The sequence below is a fragment of the Littorina saxatilis genome, linkage group LG4 (genome assembly GCF_037325665.1).
Source record: "Littorina saxatilis isolate snail1 linkage group LG4, US_GU_Lsax_2.0, whole genome shotgun sequence".
Lineage (NCBI taxonomy): Eukaryota > Metazoa > Mollusca > Gastropoda > Littorinimorpha > Littorinidae > Littorina > Littorina saxatilis.
Genome location: NC_090248.1, coordinates 59,838,134 through 59,858,648, shown reverse-complemented (window position 1 = coordinate 59,858,648; position 20,515 = coordinate 59,838,134). Strand labels below are relative to the sequence as shown.

At 42.8% G+C, this 20,515-nt stretch overlaps 1 protein-coding gene across 2 annotated transcripts in view; it reads right to left on the bottom strand.

Moving 5' to 3' along the window:
- LOC138965231 (uncharacterized) overlaps positions 1-19,740 on the bottom strand; it is a 23,720-nt gene extending 3,980 nt beyond the window's left edge. Inside the window, exons 1-5 of one of the 2 annotated variants that reach the window (XR_011455373.1) lie at positions 19,494-19,740; positions 17,358-17,560; positions 11,584-14,600; positions 1,442-1,617; positions 487-583 (exon numbers count right to left, since the gene is read on the bottom strand). Coding sequence is in view for 1 of the 2 variants with exons in the window: in XM_070337356.1 (XP_070193457.1) it covers positions 14,303-14,600; positions 17,358-17,560; positions 19,494-19,721 (729 nt within the window). In the remaining variant the exon portion in view is untranslated. Of the gene's footprint in view, positions 1-486; positions 584-1,441; positions 1,618-11,176; positions 14,601-17,357; positions 17,561-19,493 lie in introns of those variants that run through there. The other variant, XM_070337356.1, reaches the window with a different exon arrangement.
- Between the last annotated feature and the right edge of the window lie 775 nt (positions 19,741-20,515).

Below are 20,515 nucleotides of genomic sequence, written 5' to 3'. Positions count from 1 at the left end.
CACGACCTAACTTACATGCTTTCTGGGTTTGTATTCACTCAATTACACGGTTGAGCACAAAACTTACTTTGTGCAAAGGGGTCTATCCCTAGCAAACGCCCACCCCCCAATTTTGCCCTAAATCTGTGCACAGGGGGGGTGGGCTTATGCTAGGGATTTTACGGTACATGTACATGAGGGGTCTTGTAGTTGGTGGAGCATTGGACCAGTGATTCGCGGGTCAAGGGTTCGAATCCAGGCCGCGATGGACACAGGTAAAATTTATCTGAAGAGTCGGAAACGGTTTCCACGTTCCAACCCGTGTCACCACAGTGGCATGTAAAAGACCTCGGTCATACTTCCCTATAGGTGCAGATGGCTGATTACACCGATACACACATTTTCCTGAGTAGCGGGACTATGTTGAGGCTAGTTTTCTACTGGGAGGAAGCGACCCGAATTTCCCAGCGATGGTACAATAAAGTAATGACATTGAAATGGACTTACCTTGTGATGGGGTGAATGCGCAAAAGGTCCACTCACGGTTCGGCAGAGAAGTTAATTATTGATGTGGTAAATGGTCAACACCCAGACTGCGTGAAATCTGACAAAAGGAAAAGAAAAATAATTAAGGAAACTGGACTACTATCCACCAAGAAAAAATATAGAAACATATCCGATGGAAAAACGTTTGAGATACATGTAAATAGCAGCACATATGATGCTGCTTTTGGATTGTGTGAATATGATAGGTTGCTATTATTTCATCTACGAAGAATTTTGCTAAGGGAGATGACAATTCTGAAAATAAAGTTGAAGCGAAAAACAATTAAATAAACAAACAAAAAAGAATAAACAAATCCATAGTATTATCTTATTTAAATGACATTTCAGAATGACAACCACGAAGAAAGAACTTTTGTACTTTCATTAACCTCGACTGTTGAGCACAGTGTTTCGTCTACTTGAACATTTTATAACACAATTTTGTTTCATCGAAAGTGATTCACACGGGGTAATAGTTTTTTTACAAAGAGATGCGCTCGGGTCATAATCAGTCGTTGATAAAAAAATACAATTGTCACAGGCACCACAGATCTCAAAAGTTCCATTGGGGATTTTACGTGGAATGCGAGCATCCTGTTGCTTGCATACATGCTGCACCTTTGCTTTTATTGTTCAGAGTTGGAATTATTTGCTGAAATAATTTCACCACTGTTCGATAATGGTCTGGGATTGTCAACCTCTCAACGCCTATTTGAAGCCCTCCATTGCATCGCGCTGTCGGGGTTCATTACGGCAATGATCGGGCGTCAAACCACGATCATCACCATGAACTTTCCAATGGAGTCCTACCTATGTATAATGCTGCTTTCCGTTTATGGCTGATAAAGCAGGACTCGTAGTGAAATGTAGAGAAGTCTGTCAAGAATTGTTTAGCACCCGGCCAGAGTATACTCACCTGGCAATGGCCTGAAACCGGTCTCTCTGGAAGCGTGAAGGTGAGTCTCCTCCTCCAAGATGGAACGTCACTTTGCGACGTCTGCTCTTTTATACGTGTTGTCCCGGTACAAGTATACAAGTGGGATCAAGGCCGTGATGTCAGCCGCATGATGTGGCTTTTCTGAAAAGTCTTACCTGTAACAAAATACTATGATGAGTAGACTCGTTGTGTTCAATAACTTCAGTGTGACCAAAAATAACCGATATAACTTTCCGTTTATTTTTGTTTGTTTGCTTTTTTGTAACTTCAGAAGTTGATAATCTGAATTGAGCAGATATATGTATCTTTACATGGGCCATGAGTATATGCACATTCTTTGCAAACAGCACAAGACAGCTAGCATGTTAAAGCAATTGTGTCTGCATGTCCAAGCGCTGCCTTTGAAAGAAATACCATTGCATAGTTACAGAATAAAAAACACAAAATAATTCTGTACTCACCGATACAAGGAAAGCACAAGACGGAACGAATTATGTAAGCTTCATAAGGCACACACAAACACAAAAGGCAACAAAAGCAGACGCAACACGGAACGAACAAGGTGTGTAAAGACTATAGAGGGGAAACACAAAAAAAGGGAAGGAACTCTAGGAACGGAATGATATGACAGGGGAGAGAAGTGGTTAGATGATGTCAGGGGCACACACACATTCATAAGGGGAAGACATTTTTTTTTTAAATGAATAAAAAATATATATAAAACACACGCATGCACGCACACACACACACACACACACATACACACACACACATACACACACACACATCGTGCACCCACACAAACACACACACACACACAAACACACACACACACACACACACACACACACACACACACACACACACACACGTACCGCGAATCCACAATCAAACCGTCAGGTGTGGATGTGCCCAGGGATAATATGAAACCGGACTCTACTTGTTTTCTGTCTGTGGAGGTGCTGTACATTTGCTAGACACCTCTCACCCGGGCATCTAGTGTTATTTTCGTTTCACCAATGTAGAGTACTGTGGGGCATTTGAGACAGGATATATATTGCATAAATGAGGTTGCCGCTGGTGCAGGAGAACGTGCGTTTAATTTTGAAATCTTTTGGGGGTCCGGTCAGAATGGTGGAGTGGCAAATGTGGGGGCAGGTGTGGCAACGAGGGTTCTGGCATGAGTGTGTGCCGGGTTGTAGGGGAACTGGCGAACGTAGAGAGGAACGAACCAGGGAATCTCGAAGGTTGCAGTCCCGTCGGGAGGCCAACAAGGGTGGCAGATTGAAAGTTTTGCCAACAGAAGGGCTAGACTTAAGAATGAACCAATTCTGTTCAAAATGTGGCAAACAAGGTAGGTTGTGAGGATGGTGAGCCAGAACTGCTACAGGTCTGTCTGATCTGTCTGAGGTGGATGATGGCTGCAGAGCTTCCTGTCTCGGGATACGGCGAACTTTGTTTAAGGCCACATTTAAGAGGCTGGATGGGTAATCACGTTGAAGGAAGAAGTCAGACATTTCTGCTGCTTTCTCTTCAAAGTCATCTGTGTCGGAACAGATGCAGCGCTGTCTGAGAAACTGGGAAAATGAAATGCTCCGGATGGTGGAACAAGGGTGAGAGGATTGGAAAATAAGGTAGGTGTGAGTCTTTGTAATGAACACTGGTGGTAAGAATGCTATCAGACAGGGAAATGTTCAAATCCAGAAAAACGACTGCGGAAGGAGAGATATCAAAGGTGTATTTGATGGAGGGATGGTAGTTACAGACACAATGTATGTAATCAGTGAGGTCAGACAACGAGAGAGAGGTGACACCGAGGCAATCATCGATGTAGCGTTTGCACAGTTCAGGCTGAGGTCCAGTGTAAGTGGAACGAATCTTGGATTCCAGGTGGCCCATGAAGATAATTACAGAACATAATCGTGCTGCAAATGTTGGAAGTTTATGTTTTCGTAGAATTTTAATCTCGCATACTGCCTTATCTTTTCGAAATTTTCAGGTTTAAGCATTTGGAATGACTTTACTTTTGAAAGATTTTTGATTTGAAGCACTTGAATTTGCCTTTTCTTTTATAAGTTGTTGGCATTTTTTCCAGATAATATCTCAACACTTCTCCTTCTTTGTTTTTAATAAATCTCTCTGACCTTATCCGTCTGTAATATTTTTAAAGGCGGCACTGTGGCGACAGTATTTTCCAATTAACATCATTAATTTCAACAATCTTCGACTTGGTCGAGACTAGAGAAGTACTTTATCAGCTTGGAAGCTTATCCATCGATACATAGGGGAAGACCCCGGTTTTTTTTTATGCTTATAACAAGCTTTGTTTCTCAGAAATACGTTTTATTTTGTGCTCGATGTTGTGCTCGATTTGTGTCTTACGTTAACAATTAGGTCTAATCAGAGCAAAATTAGCTTTGATAGAAATTCAGATCAATTTGTAGCTGGTCCATATTAGGACCCATTGTGTCTAATATTGGCCATCGTGAATCATATACTGCTTCAGTCCATATACCATCATCATACGAAGGAGGGTGTAGTACTGAAAAAATGTTTTGCTGTCAGCAGGGTATCTGATATCTATTTCGTGTGCCAACAACAGCTCGTGACAGCTCGTACAGGTAATTATGCCTCTTTGACATGTCATTTCTTACTCAGTGAAGTAAACAATTTCAGTGTCACGTGATTTATCGCACATCTGTTCACATCATGCAGCGTCCACGTTATCAAGTTTCCTCAAATAGCTCATGTATGTTGAAGCTCATCCGACATATCACTATCAGTATTGTTTTTAACTTATCATTGCCACAAAAACAAACACACCACAATACCGCCCACTGTTGTTTTGAGTGAAACAATCTGGATTAATAATATTTGGTGACAACTAATGCCCAGCCTGGCATGTGATTATCTACTGCTGATAACTATGTCAGCAAGACATTATTTTCGAAAATCGTTTTCTGAGAAAAACACATAAGAAGTAACCTTCATTTTACCTTTCGCAATTATTGGCATGTCTTTGAACTCTGTTTCTCTTTTCATGTCTGAGATGTCTGGAACACATTATGAAGGAGGGACGTCTTGATGTATCTATTCCTTGTAATATCTCACTAAAAACAAACAGGTACAGGGGATAATTAGAAGCACAAGTACAAAATGTACTTCATTTATCTGAAACCAGGCACCTTTCTTGAGTGGAGTCACTTTATCGCGAATAGCAAAGTTTTCAAACTGATTGTATACACTAACCTTACACTGTAGGGTCCTCAGAAGTAAATGTACTTCACATAATTATAGTGTTGGAGCCCTGTTTAACTATATCTCTTTATCCATAATGTAAAGCTGGCCCTACATTCCTTCCCGGGAAAACAGCTTGGTTCACCATCTATGATCTGCCTATGCTTTTTCATGTATGTGTGTGTGGGGTGTGTGTGTGTGTGTGTGTGTGTGTGTGTGTGTGTGTGTGTGTGTGTGTGGGGTTGTGTGTGTGCGTGTGTGTGTGTGTGTGTGCGTGTGTTTGTATGTGTGTGTGTGTGTGTGTGAGTGTGTGTGTGTGTGTGTGTTTGTATGTGTGTGCGTGTGTGTGTGTGTGTCAGTGTGTTTGTATGTGTGTTTGTATGTGTGTTTGTATGTGTGCGTGTGTGTGTGTGTGTGTGTGTGTGTGTGTGAGTGAGTGTGTGTGTATGTGCGTGTGTGTGTGTGTGTGTTGGTGAGTGTGTGTGTGTGATGTGTGTGTGTGTGTGTGAGTGTGTGTGTATGTGTGTGTGTGTGTGGGTGGGTGTGTGTATGTGTGTCTGTGTGTGTGTATGTGTGTGTGTGGGTGTGTGAGTGTGTGTGCGTGTGTATGTGTGTGTGCGTGTGTGTGTGTGTATGTGTGTGTGTATGTGCGCGCGCGAGAGTGTGTGTGTGTGTGTGTGTATGCGTGTGTGTGTGTGTGTGTGTGTGTGTGTGTGTGTGTGTGTGTGTGTGTGTGTGTGTGTGTTTGTGTGAACGTATGTGTGTGACAGTGTGTGTCGTTGTGTCTGTGTGCGTGTGGGAGCGCGAGTGATAATGTAGATTGTTTTCGACAGGTACTAATTGCAACCCAATTAAAGAGATGTGCTATATTTTTATTATCAACGAAATGTGACGAGTACTGTATTCGTTTGTCTGTTGTAGTGAAATACGTCAATGATGAAACAATGTGAACCAGGACCGATCATTTCACTTACTCCAACAGTGGGCGGTGTTGTGGTTTGAATAAATTACGTGAGCATACATTACGCACGTACCATTTATGCTTATAATGCATGCGATATCTTATGCAATTGATGACATAAATGATGTACCTGAAAGAACTGTCATGTGCTAGGCTTGTGTCAAACAAAGGGTGTTATTGATATGTTGATGTCGGTGAAGCCATTGTTTGATAAGGGATACACCCTCCACTTTACGATGTTTTTATAGTTTAAAAGCTATGTTGCAATTATTTGTGTTTGCCTTGGGGGTAACGCTAGTGTAGTATCAACTTAAAGTGGTCTGTTCAGCAGAGCGTGTGGGTGAGTGTGTGTGTGTGCGTGTGTGTGCGTGCGTGTGTGTGTCTGTGAGTCTCAGTGTGTGTCTCTCAGAGTGTGTGTATGCGTGTGTGTGTGTGTGTGTGTGTAGAGCGATTCAGAGTAAACTACTGGACCGATCTGTATGACATTTTTCATGAGAGTTCCTGGGTATGATATCCCCAGACTTTTTTTTATTTTTTCGATAAATATCTTTGATGACGTCATATCCGGCATTTTGTAAAAGTTGAGGCGGCACTGTCACACCCTCATTTTTCAATCAAATTGATTGAAATTTTGGCCAAGCAATCTTCGACAAAGGCCGGACTTTGGTATTTGCATTTCAGTTTGGAGGCCTAAAAATTAATTGATGACTTTGGTCATTAAAAATTAGAAAATTGTAATTAAAATTAGTTTTTTTTATAAAACGATCCAAAATTACGTTTATCCTATTCTTCATCATTTTCTGATTCAAAAAAATATAAATATGTCATATTCGGATTAAAAATAAGCTCTGAAAATTAAAAATATAAAAATTATGATTAAAATTAAATTTCCAAAATCGATTTAAAACCCCCCGCGGGTTAGGGGGAAGAATTTACCCGATGCTCCCCAGCATGTCGTAAGAGGCGACTAACGGATTATGTTTCTCTTTTTACCCTTGTTAAGTGTTTCTTGTTTAGAATATAGTCAATTTGTGTAAAGATTTTAGTCAAGCAGTATAGTAAGAAATGTTAAGTCCTTTGTACTGGAAACTTGCATTCTCCCAGTAAGGTAATACATTGTACTACGTTGCTAGCCCCTGGAGCAAATTTTTGATTAGTGCTTTTGTGAACAAGAAACAATTGACAAGTGGCTCTATCCCATCTCCCCCCTTTCCCCGTCGCGATATAACCTTCGTGGTTGAAAACGACGTTAAACACCAAATAAAGAAAGAAAGAAAGAATCGATTTAAAAACAATTGCATCTTATTCCTTGTCCGTTCCTGATTCCAAAAACATATAGATATGATATGTTTAGATTAAAAACACGTTCAGAGAGTTAAAAAGAATAGAGATATAGAAAAGCGTGCTATCCTCCTCAGCGCAACCGCCACCGCGCTTTTCTGGATTGTTAATTTCACTGCCTTTGTCACGAGCGGTGGACAGACGATGTTACGAGTGTACGGTCTTGCGGACAAAATGCAATGCGTTCAGTTTCATTCTGTGAGTTGGACTGAGCTTGACTAAATGTTGTATTTTGGCCTTACGCGACTTGTTTGTCTTTCTGTCCCGATATTTTTCCGTTTTGATGGTCGTTTCTCCGTACTGACTCTTTGTGGAACAAAAGAGTATGTTTTAAATCGTACTTTAATGTCTACTTAAACAGGTCGTCAAGTGTTGTGACCCTAGGTTGCGTCGAAGTTGTTTTAAAATAATTTGAAAGAACTGATATTGCAGTTCGATGACAACGGTGCGGACATGTGGCCGAGTGGTAACGCACTTGCGCTCGGAAGCGAGAGGTTGCGAGTTCGACCCTGGGTCAGGGCGTTAGCAATTTTCTCCCCCCTTTCCTAACCTAGGTGGTGGGTTCAAGTGCTAGTCTTTCGGATGAGACGAAAAACCGAGGTCCCTTCGTGTACACTACATTAGGGTGTGCACGTTAAAGATCCCACGATTGACAAAAGGGTCTTTCCTGGCAAAATTGTATAGGCATAGATAAAAAAAATGTCCACCAAAATACCTGTGTGACTTGGAATAATAGGCCGTGAAAAGTAGGATATGCGCCGAAATGGCTGCGATCTGCTGGTCGATGTGAATGCGTGATGTATTGTGTAAGATTGTCAGGAGTGGTGTCCCTCAAGGGTCTGTATTAGGACCTATCTTGTTCTGTATTTATATAAATGACTTACCCCTTCATGTGCCCGATGAAAAAGTTAGATGTGAGTTCTTCGCGGATGACTCTTCTGTTCACACCAGTCAAAAATCTTTGGAATCCGTCAACTCTTCTCTTCAAACAAGTGTGGATGAAATCACTGAGTGGTGCGTTTCTAATGCAATGATCATTCATCCGATTAAAACAAAGAGTATGGTGATAACCACGAGACAAAAACACCAGTTAAGTCCTTTACTATTACAACTGTCAGTTGGTTCAACTCAAGTGCAGCAAGTTAAGGAACATAGACTATTAGGTGTTACCATTGATCAAGAGTTGAAATGGCAAACTCATTTGAGTAATATTTGCAAAGTAGTATCAAAGAATTTGTACCTGTTATCAAAATTAAGGCATTACGCCGATTCTGAAGCACTCAAAATGTTCTATTACGCCCACATAATGCCTCATATAAACTTCGCTTCGACACTTTGGGATAACTGCAGTGATGTTCATTTAAAAAGACTCAATTCCCTGCATCGCCGAGCTGCAAAACTTATTCTGCATGATTTGAATAGGTCCACGGATGAAAAACTAAAGCTCCTAAATTTCCTCCCCTTGAAAGATCAGTTGACGTTAAACAAGGCTGTGTTCATGTATAAAATTCTAAATGACGACTGTCCTAAATATTTGCAATCACATTTCAAACATGCCACAAAAAGATATGGGTCCCAAAAAATCATCCCTCCTATACCTCGCATAGACCTCTACAAATCGAGCCTAGCCTTCTCGGGAGCTTTTCTCTGGAACTCCTTCCCCCAACAGATAAGAAATGCAACTTCAGTGAAATTGTTTAAGAGACAGTCCCGTTCACACATCATTCGTGAATGAAATGTCTTGTTCGATTGTTATTTTGTTGAACATTTTGTACTAGTGTTAACGGATGTGTAGCTTATCTGAGCAACTTAATTCTCAAAATGAAAGGCTTAACTATGTCAATGTAATTTTGTAATTGTTGAGTTCTCCTTAAATATAATTCCGTAACTGCACATAGTATTGCAATACATACAATGTATTTCTATATCTTATATGATTGAATTTTTATTTGTTATGTTCGTCTGTCTTTATGTGTTGTATAAAGGACAGGTTGGAAGAATAGGCTTTGCCTAAAACCTTTATCCTTTTGTAATAAAGTTCTGAGTCTGAGTCTGAGTCTCTCTCTCTCTCTCTCTCTCTCTCTCTCTCTCTCTCTCTCTCTCTCTCTCTCTCTCTCTCTCTCTCTCTCTCTCTCTCTCTCTCTCTCCCTCTACATTCCATGTTTATTAAACAAAATGTACCTGAATACAAACAACTTAACTAAGAAGGAGGATGTATACCTGAAAAATATACTTTGCCGTCAGCAGCGTATCTGAATCAGATATCCATTTTTGTGCCTCAAGGGTAGCCCATGACAGCTCTGACAGGTTAATTAGTCAATTATCGTTGACACGTCATTTGAATTTAATAAGTCAAGTAAATAATCTCAGTGTCATATGATGTATGGACGGTATATCTGTGCACATCATGCATGCAACGTCCATGCTATCATGTTTACATGTTTACTTTAAATATCACATGTATGTTGAAGCTAAAACGAGCTTTCACTGTCAGCATTGTTGTTATCTTTGCATTGGCATAAAGACAAACATACCACAATACCGCCCATAGTTGTTTTGAGTGACACTATCGTGGTTGATAACATTCGGTGACAACATATTCCCATCCTGGCTGTGATCTTGCAGGTAATTATCAACTGCTGATAACTAAAACAACATACTATTTTTTGAAAATCGTTTTTTGTTTTCTGAATAAAATACATAAGAAGTAACCTTCATTTTACGTTTCGCAACTATGCACATGTTGACGTTTTCGAACTTGTTCCTCTTTTTTTCTTTTTTTTTTCTACCCTCTTTCTCATCTTTCTACTTTTTCGTCCATTTTTTTTCTCTCTCTCTTTCCTCTCTCTTTTCTCTTTCTTTATTTTTACATTTAGTCAAGTTTTGACTAAATGTTTTAACATAGAGGGGGAATCGAGACGAGGGTCGTGGTGTATGTGTGTGTGTGTGTGTCTGTCTGTGTGTGTGTGTAGAGCGATTCAGACTAAACTACTAGACCGATCTTTATGAAATTTAACATGAGAGTTCCTGGGTATGATATCCTCAGACGTTTTTTTCATTTTTTTGATAAATGTCTTTGATGACGTCATATCCGGCTTTTCGTGAAAGTTGAGGCGGCACTGTCACGCTCTCATTTTTCAACCAAATTGGTTGAAACTTTGGTCAAGTAATCTCCGACGAAGCCCTTTTTAACTCTATCTCTGTATCCATAATGTAAAGGTAGGCCCTACATTCCTTCCCGGGAAAAAATTTCGGCTCACCATCTATGATTTGCCTATGCTTTTGCATGTGTGTGTGTGTGTGTGTGTGTGTGTGTGTGTGTGTGTGTGTGTGTGTTTGTGTGTGTGTGTTTGTGTACGTGTGTGTGTGTTTTTGTTTGTTTTGTTATTGAGCGTGCGTGCGTGTGTGCGTGTGTGTGTTTGTGTGTGTGTGTGCGTGTGTGTGTGCGTGCGTGCGTGTGTATGTGCGTGCGTGTGTGTGTGTGTGTACGTGTGTGCGTGTGTGTGTGAGTGAGTGTGTGTGTGTGTGCGTGCGTGCGCGCGTGTGTGTGTGTGTGTGTGTGTGTGCGTGCGTGCGTGCGTGTGTGTGTGTGTGTGTGTGTGTGTGAGCTTTCTATGACAACGAAACGAGTAATGAATGATGACCTAGTTTCGGCAGAACAAACTATGTGACTCGAGGACAGGCCACTGAAGTGCTTTTGTAGACAAGAAAATGGTTAACGACCTGCTTACGCTTTTGATTTTGAGGGTCTTGTCCCTGGAATCAAACAATCGTGGTTCTTTGGCCCGATCCACCTTTGTACATCGACTATCACCACCTGCCGCGCTTGTTTTCGTGAATACGGTTTCTTATCTTGTAACGCATTCTAGCGAACGACGAAGAAGAAGAAGAAGTAACGCATTCTTAAAGCAACAATGATGCTATTCTTGTTTGCTCATAAAGATTCAGCCTGTAAATTGAAAACATGTTTTCGAGCATATTAAATGCGATATCAACACACACACACACACACACACACACACCCACACACACACACACACACACAATCACACACACGTACGCACGCACGCACGCATGCACACACACACAAACGTATGCACGCACGCACAGACGCATGCACACACACGCGCGTACGCACGCACGCATACACTGCAGCGCAGCAATGACATGTTCAATGTTTTATCTAAGGAAACTGAAAACTATCTCGACATTCTAAAAAAAGTCAACAACTTACAATAAATAACTTACTTACTAACACATTTTTTTTTTAAACCCAACAACAACAACAACATAAGATTCCAAAAACGATAATGAGAAGCAATGAATATCGTTGTATAAAACACAACCGGTTACATCACTCAGGATAGCAAAAACTCGTGAACATCTAAAAAAACAAACAGTTTTGTAGTTTGCTGAAATCTGAAAGATTCTTCTCATAAACAGAAGCTGAAGCAGACATATTGGTGTCATCTTCAGCAATCCCAAATCGCACTAAAAAAAAAAAGAGAAAAATGTTGGAAAATGTATTGTGTCGATACCAACAACACTGTCTTCTTCAGTTTCACTGATGCCTGTTCCTTACCTGTAGGCCTGTTAGCTAGTCTTGAGCGGAGATTCCACAAAGCATTCCCTTATTCAAGCGCTTAGAACTGTACCCACGGAATACGCGCTATATAAGCTTCCTATTGATTGATTGATTGATTGATATTCACAGTCCTTTTCTCTTGAGAGAGACACATTAAAAGCACACACACACAAGCAAAGCATCCAAGTCCTTTTTCAGACCCCGAGTACCACCAAACTTAATAGACCAGACAAGGTGCGGTTGTAACCGGAGCCCTAGAGAGGGTCCGTATCCTCTGAAGATTGCCGAGGAGAGCAACTATCTTTCCTTTATTCTGGCCCCGTAATGCTGCACAATCAGTTAGTCTATGCCTCGCGTTGTGTTCAAATACATGTGCCTACATTACTGGCCGACCTCGGTATTCAGAGGAAACCCTGTGTGTTTCTTCGTGTGCTAGATTGTGTGTTACATGAATATTGTGGTGTGTGTTTTGAATGCTAGAATTCGCTACGTACAGTTTTAACAACACATATTTACAGAAATGTAAACAACGATATTTACAGGACAAGAGGCAAGGAGAGGCAGAAGTTACAACACATGACATAAAGCAAGCTCACACACTCACGTTCTGTCAGCCGTGCTTCTAAATCAACACATGCCCGGAAGACTCCACCTGGCGCCCTCCCCGATGAGTTCATTGACACATTCCGAAAATAACTCTGTCAGAGTTGTGAAATCGTGAATACCCTTGCTTTTACTCGGACAAACTTTAGAGGGGCGAATCACTAGCGAGGGGTGTGTCGGATACCCGTGGGCAGGAACACGTGTAAGTTTATTTGTCAGAGAAAAGGCTCTTTCACCACCTAACCAAACCCGATGGCGTCATTTCCGAAAACCGTCTAATGGGGGAAGCAGAACAGAACACAGAAGACATCTTTGCAGACAGCAGGGATCTCCAACAACTGAGGGCCATGCGTCATGCCAAAACACTGAAACAGCACGCGCAGTGTAGCTTCACAAGAATCATAGCATGATACATTATTGCAACAACAGTTAGTCGGACACAAAATTATTGCATTTATCGCACAGGACGGAATCCAAAATCCCCAATAGTTTAAGGGTCTGCCCATATCATGCATTTGCAAGAAAGATCAAAACAAGAAAATCTGATTTCTCTCTCTCTCTCTCTCTCTCTCTCTCTCTCTCTCTCTCTCTCTCTCTCTCTCTCTCTCTCTCTCTCTCTCTCTCTCTCTCTCTCTCTCTCAATGCGCAAGTAGTGCATTCCAGTTTTAGTGACCATCATTCTGTTTTTGCTCGATTTCTCTTAGATTTACCCCTTCATGTGTCCGATGAAAAAGTTAGATGTGAGTTCTTCGCGGATGACTCTTCTGTTCACACCAGTCAAAAATCTTTGGAATCCGTCAACTCTTCTCTTCAAACAAGTGTGGATGAAATCACTGAGTGGTGCGTTTCTAATGCGATGATCATTCATCCGATTAAAACAAAGAGTATGGTGATAACCGCGAGACAAAAACACCAATTAAGTCCTTTACAATTACAACTGTCAGTTGGTTCAACTCAAGTGCAGCAAGTTAGGGAACATAGATTATTGGGTGTTACCATTGATCAAGAGTTGAAATGGCAAACTCATTTGAGTAATATTTGCAAGCTAGTATAAAAAAATGTGTACCTGTTATCAAAATTAAGGCATTACGCAGGTTCTGCAGCACTCAAAATGTTCTATTACGCCCACATATTAATGCCTCATATAAACTTCGCATCGACACTTTGGGATAACTGCAGTGATGTTCATTTAAAAAGACTCAATTCCCTGCATCGCCGAGCTGCAAAACGTATTCTGCATGATTTGAATAGGTCCACGGATGATAAACTAAAGCTCCTGAATTTCCTCCCCTTGAAAGATCAGTTGACGTTAAACAAGGCTGTGTTCATGTATAAAATTCTAAATGACGACTGTCCTAAATATTTGCAATCACAGTTCAAACATGCCACAAAAAGATATGGGTCCCAAAAAATCATCCCTCCTATACCTCGCATAGACCTCTACAAATCGAGCTTAGCCTTCTCGGGAACGTTTCTCTGGAACTCCTTCCCCCAACAGATAAGAAATGCAACTTTAGTGAAAATGTTTAAGAGACAGTCACGTTCACACATCATTCGTGAATGAAATGTCTTGTTCGATTGTTATTTTGTTAAACATTGTGTACTAGTGTTAACGGATGTGTAGCTGATCGGAGCAACTTTATTCCCAAATGAACGGTATAACTATGTCAATGTAATTTTGTAATTTTTGAGTTCTCCTTATGTAATTCCTAAAAATGCACATTAAGTTGCATTCCATACAATGTATTTCTGTATTCTATATGATTGAATTTATATTTTTTATGTGCGTCTGTCTTTATGTGTTGTATAAAGGACAGGTTGGAAGGGAAGAATAGGCTTTGCCTAAAACCTTTATCCTTTTGTAATAAAGTTCTGAGTCTGAGTCTGAGTCTCTCTCTCTCTCTTTCTCTCTCTCTCTGTCTCTCCCTCTGTCTCTCCCTCTGTCTCTCTGTCCCTCTGTCTCTCTCTCTCTCTCTCCCTCTCTCTCTTTCTCTCCCTCTCTCTTTTAGTCTCTCTCGAACTCGAAAACTCCTCCCCCTTAGTCTTCCAGTAGGCAGAACCTCGCAAAGCACAGATCCTGAAACAATGTAGTGCAACGTCCTCGCAGAACCATCTAAGCTTGAATAGAAGGCAACACAGCGTGAGGGTTGAGGTTCTTGGGGGCCAACGCTTTGTCGGGAGAGGGCGCAGTGTCCATCCAGGATTGCTCCTTAACCATTTTTACGGTAACAGGCTGCGCCGTGTGGGCCAACCCTCGTAGTGGCGGTCCAAAGATGGAGCGACGCATGGCCTTGGGGGCGGGGGGAGGAGTGGGGCTTCGGGTGTCTTCCTTCTCCTCGACGACTACTGGTTTGGGTTTGGGGATGAGGTCTTCGATGGCTGCGCGGTTCTTCGTCATTGTATCTTTGTACCTGCGAAAGACGGAGAGAAGAAGAATTGTCATTTTGAAGCGCTGTTTTAGGAAGGTGAAAACTGTCCTTGCCACACTGCGCCCAAGACTACCGCAAACCTACACCAGGATTGCCCGCGACAGGAGGAAAAATACGCGTGCATAATAAGCTGTTGGTCGACCTTTGTTTCACAGAGTCACCTTTCTGCAGACTCTCCTCGGTGCCCGAGCACCCCCGTGTGCACGCATGCGCACGATAAAGATCCCAGGGTCACAGCAAAAGTCTCAGGCTTTGGAAAACACGAATACATGCATCCAACATAGAGCAAAATACCAAAGAAACATAAGTCCCCTGCGCTCAATCGGCCCAACAGCCCCCCAAGTGACCAATCACAGCACTGACCCAAGTGACCATTCACATCACAGACCCAAGTGACCATTCACAGCACTGACCCAAGTGACCAATCACAGCACTGACACAAGTGACCAATCACAGCACTGACACAAGTGACCATTCACAGCACTGACCCAAGTGACCAATCACAGCACTGACCCAAGTGACCAATCACAGCACTGACACAAGTGACCAATCACAGCACTGACACAAGTGACCATTCACAGCACTGACCCAAGTGACCAATCACAGCACTGACCCAAGTGACCAATCACAGCACTGACCCAAGTGACCAATCACAGCACTGACCCAAGTGACCAATCACAGCACTGACCCAAGTGACCAATCACAGCACTGACCCAAGTGACCAATCACAGCACTGACCCAAGTGACCAATCACAGCACTGACCCAAGTGACCAATCACAGCACTGACCCAAGTGACCAATCACAGCACTGACCCAAGTGACTAATCACAGCACTGACACAAGTGACCAATCACAGCACTGACACAAGTGACCAATCACAGCACTGACCCAAGTGACCAATCACAGCACTGACCCAAGTGACCAATCACAGCACTGACCCAAGTGACCAATCACAGCACTGACACAAGTGACCAATCACAGCACTGACCCAAGTGACCAATCACAGCACTGACCCAAGTGACCAATCACAGCACTGACCCAAGTGACCAATCACAGCACTGACCCAAGTGACCAATCACAGCACTGACCCAAGTGACCAATCACAGCACTGACCCAAGTGACCATTCATACCACTGACCCAAGTGACCGATCCAAGTGACCATTCACAGCACTGACCCAAGTGACCAATCACAGCACTGACCCAAGTTACCAATCACAGCACTGACCCAAGTGACCATTAACAGCACTGACACAAGTGACCATTCACAGCACTGACCCAAGTGACCGATCCAAGTGACCATTCACAGCACTGACCCAAGTGACCGATCCAAGTGACCATTCACAGCACTGACCCAAGTGACCATTCATACCACTGACCCAAGTGACCGATCCAAGTGACCATTCACAGCACTGACCCAAGTGACCGATCCAAGTGACCATTCACAGCACTGACACAAGTGACCATTCACAGCACTGACCCAAGTGACCGATCCAAGTGACCATTCACAGCACTGACCCAAGTGACCAATCACAGCACTGACCCAAGTGACCGACCCAAGTGACCATTCACAGCACTGACCCAAGTGACCATTCACAGCACTGACCCAAGTGACCATTCACAGCACTGACCCAAGTGACCAATCACAGCACTGACCCAAGTGACCAATCACAGCACTGACCCAAGTGACCAATCACAGCACTGACACAAGTGACCATTCACAGCACTGACCCAAGTGACCAATCACAGCACTGACGTGACACAAATGACCATTCACAGCACTGACCCAAGTGACCAATCACAGCACTGACCCAAGTGACCAATCACAGCACTGACGTGACACAAGTGACCATTCACAGCACTGACACAAGTGACAATTCACAGCACTGACCCAAGTGACCATTCACAGCACTGACCCAAGTGACCAATCACAGCACTGACCCAAGTGACCAATCACAGCACTGACCCAAGTGACCATTCACAGCACTGATCCAAGTGACCATTCACAGCACTGACACAAGTGACCAATCACAGCACTGACACAAGTGACCATTCACAGCACTGACCCAAGTGACCATTCACAGCACTGACACAAGTCGACCCAGCCAGGTCTCTAGCCAAATGTAGGTCTCCTCTAGTCGTCGGCGGTCAGCTGCTTGCATTTACTGAACCGCCCCCCACCCCCCCCCCCCCCCCCCCCCCCTAGTGTTGATATGAGGTTGGTTGGTGTACGTGTCGGTCAGTCGTTTAGTTGGTGGGTTGTCTGCTTCGCTGACTTGGTGAGTAACCGAATGTTAACTAAGTTTAAACATAAAACAAAATACAGACAACAATTAATGCAGAAATATGCAAATCAATCAATCAATCAATCAATCAATCAATAAATCAATCAATCAATCAATAAATCAATCAATCCATTTGTAAATGCATACAATGATAAATGAACCACTAAACAACCAAGCACACACAGACGGAGAAAAAAATTCGAAAATAGATAAATACCCACACACACACACACACACACACACACACACACACACACACACACACACACACACACACACACACACACACACACACACACACACACACACAAACACAAAAACCAACAACACCAACACAAGCAAACAGACGACTAAAAATAATTGAATTAAAGAAACGAAAAAGAAAGAACAACGTCTTTACACACACAAAAAGACACCATAAAAAGTTAGGCAGAGCCTGCGTTGTACGAAACTTACTGGTCTCGGCTTTGCTGAATCAGGGACTCTGCTTTGCGCCTGCGCACCGAGTTGGGGTCAATGTCCCGGAGCATGCGCCGTACCTCGTGACGTAACGCGTGCATGGAGTAGTTGTCATTGAGAGCCTCGTCATAGCTCGATCGCAGTCTGATAGGATGTTTCTTCTGCACCACCAGTCTGTAGGCTGTGAACCGCTTCTGTCGCTGTCAACAATCAAAGAACACGTTGTGAACTGCTCAGACAGACAGACAGACAGACAGACAGACAGACAGACAGACAGAGACAAAGAGACAGACAGCGACAGAGACAGCTGTACATACTGTCTTCACCCAGACAGACAGACAGGCAGACACACAGACACAAACAAACACAGACACACAGACAGAGGCAAAGAGACAGACAGAGACAGACAGCGACAGAGACAGATGTACATACTGTTTTCACCCAAACAGACAGACAGGTAGACCCACAGGTAGACACACTGACAGACAGACACAATACAGACAGACACAAACACAGAGAGACATAGAAAGGCAAATTAAGAGACAGACAGCGACAGAGACGGCTGTACACACTGTTTTCACCCAAACAGACAGACAGGTAGACCCACAGGTCGACACACTGACAGACAGACACAATATAGACAGACACAAACACAGAGACATAGAAAGGCAAATTAAGAGACAGACAGCGACAGAGACGGCTTTATTCCCCCCTCTGCTTCTTTACCTCTGTAAACTTGTAGAGCTAGTTATTTTTCGATAATGACCCAGCAACCAAACAAATAACGAGCCAGCAACAGCCTGAATCCTCGATAGTGCAATGGGTTGAGAAGCTGTTCTGTTTTGGTACTACTTTTGCGACTGAAAAGTTCCGAACGCTCTATACGTACGAAATATACATCTCTGGAGCAAACAATACAAACATACCGCATTTAAATTAACAACTACAGGCCTGAACACATGAATCTCCATATAAAATCCATGAGTTAGGTTGTTTTCTGAATCTAGATCTGCCGTGCACAAACCGTTCATCACAAGCAAATTCCCAAGGCAAGTAACTCATACTCTAGCCGACAAGAGTAGTTCCCCTTCTTTTAACGCAGTTTCTTCGACAACACTGACTGCAATCCGACGGTCAGTTTTCAACAATATTTCATTTTATAAACAGATCACACGCAACCAAATGCACACATCTCATCAATTTAAACAACATAAAGCGGTTTCATACACTATTTTCCCCAGAAAACTGAACTTCATACAGTAATTAACGTTGGAACACGGGTGCAAAAGTTCGTCTGCTAGTCCCATTTGACGAAAGAACATTATCCTATGCGATACTAAAACATAAACAGAACACGCAATATCTGCCTTTACCGCCACAGCAGAATAACAGCATATATCTGTGTACTTGATTTTAGTCTAAAACAGGGAAACTGACAAGAAGTGTTAACATAATGGAATGATTTGCACGGAACTATACAACCGCGCATTAATCGATCGCCTGCGCAGGTTGACTGGTTGAGTGATTCGGATTCGATCAAACTTTCGCACAAAAACTCCTGTTTTCTTTGAATAACTGAAGAAAGGAGGAATAAAGAGGTTACACACCTCGTCTCAGTGATTATTAAAAATAATGGTCTCAGTTCGCGGTCATGAAAAAGCTCGCTGAAGCTCGCATTTTTCATGATCCGCCAACTTCGACCATTATTTTTAATAATCACTGAGACTCGGCATGTAACCTCTACGTACACACTGTCTTCACCCAGACAGACAGACAGGTAGAGACAAAGAAAACAGACAGTGGCAGAGATTGCTGTACACACACACACACACACACACACACACACACACACACACACACACACACACACACACACACACACACACAGACGGACAGACAGCGAGACACACAGGCAGAGTTACACTGTGACACATATCTATACAAAGAGACAGTCAGCGACAGAGACAGTTGTTAACATTGACTTCACCCATACGCATTTCACCCTTTACCAACATAATGCTGTCTGTCTGTCCTTCTGTCTGTCTGTCTGTCTGTCTGTCTGTCTGTCTGTCTGTCTGTCTGCCTGCCTGCCTGCCCTGGCCTGCCTTCACACATACTCGCCTCCCCCCTCACCTCAATAATGTGTTTGCGGGCGTGGTCAATGCGCGCGGAACAGTGACGGTTGCTGCGACTGATGTAGTTCTTCTGGATGTCGCTGAGGTTGTTCTCCAGACGGTTGCGCACCTTGATCCCGCGCAGAGAGGCGTCCGAGAAGTTGGAGAGGTTCATGAGGCGAGAGCCCTTGTTGAAGCCTCCAGCGTCCTGGGCTGTGGCGACTGACGGGTTCCACACTTGAGGCATCCTGGTGGCTGGTTGTTTTTCTGCTGCAGCAAATAATTATGATGAGATGAGATGAGCTGAGAGGAGATAAGACAGAATAGGATGAGATGAGACAAGATGAGATAACACAAGGTGAGCGGAGACGAGACGAGACGAGATTCAAGATGTGATGGGATGAGACGGAATGAGATGCGTTGAAACGAGATGAGATTAAATGAGAAGCCGAAGACAATACAAGATGAGATGAGATTAGACAAGACACGATGTGATTATATAAGTTGAGATGAGATGAGACGAAATGAGATCAGACAAGCCAAGATGAGATCAGATGAGACAAAATGAGATGAGGTTTGATAAGATTTGAACAAATAAGTTCAGATGTGATAGATAAGATGAGATGAGATAAGATGAGATAATCAAAGATTTGATAAATGAGACGAGCTGAGATGAGATACGATACAATAAGTTAGGTTACAGTAAGAAAAGATAAGAGCTTCCGCTCGTGGGTGGTTGAACGGATAGGTACATAGACAGGACAAGATGAGACAGAATGACGTCACGCTCATAAGAACAATACCTACTCAGTGTCAGGCATTTCTGCAGTGACTACAGGGGAAGCTACTGGAAGGGTACCTCATGTGTTAGAGAGTATAAACTCTCAGACCAACGGAAACCATTGCCACGGTTACGTGAGCAAAACTGCCGTTCTCGTTTCTGAGTTAGGCACTTTTCCGTTTTGACACATAAAGACTTGTTTGGAGAATGTTAAGGTATGCAAACGCCTTTTCGGGGTTGTTATGCAGTTATGGTGATTG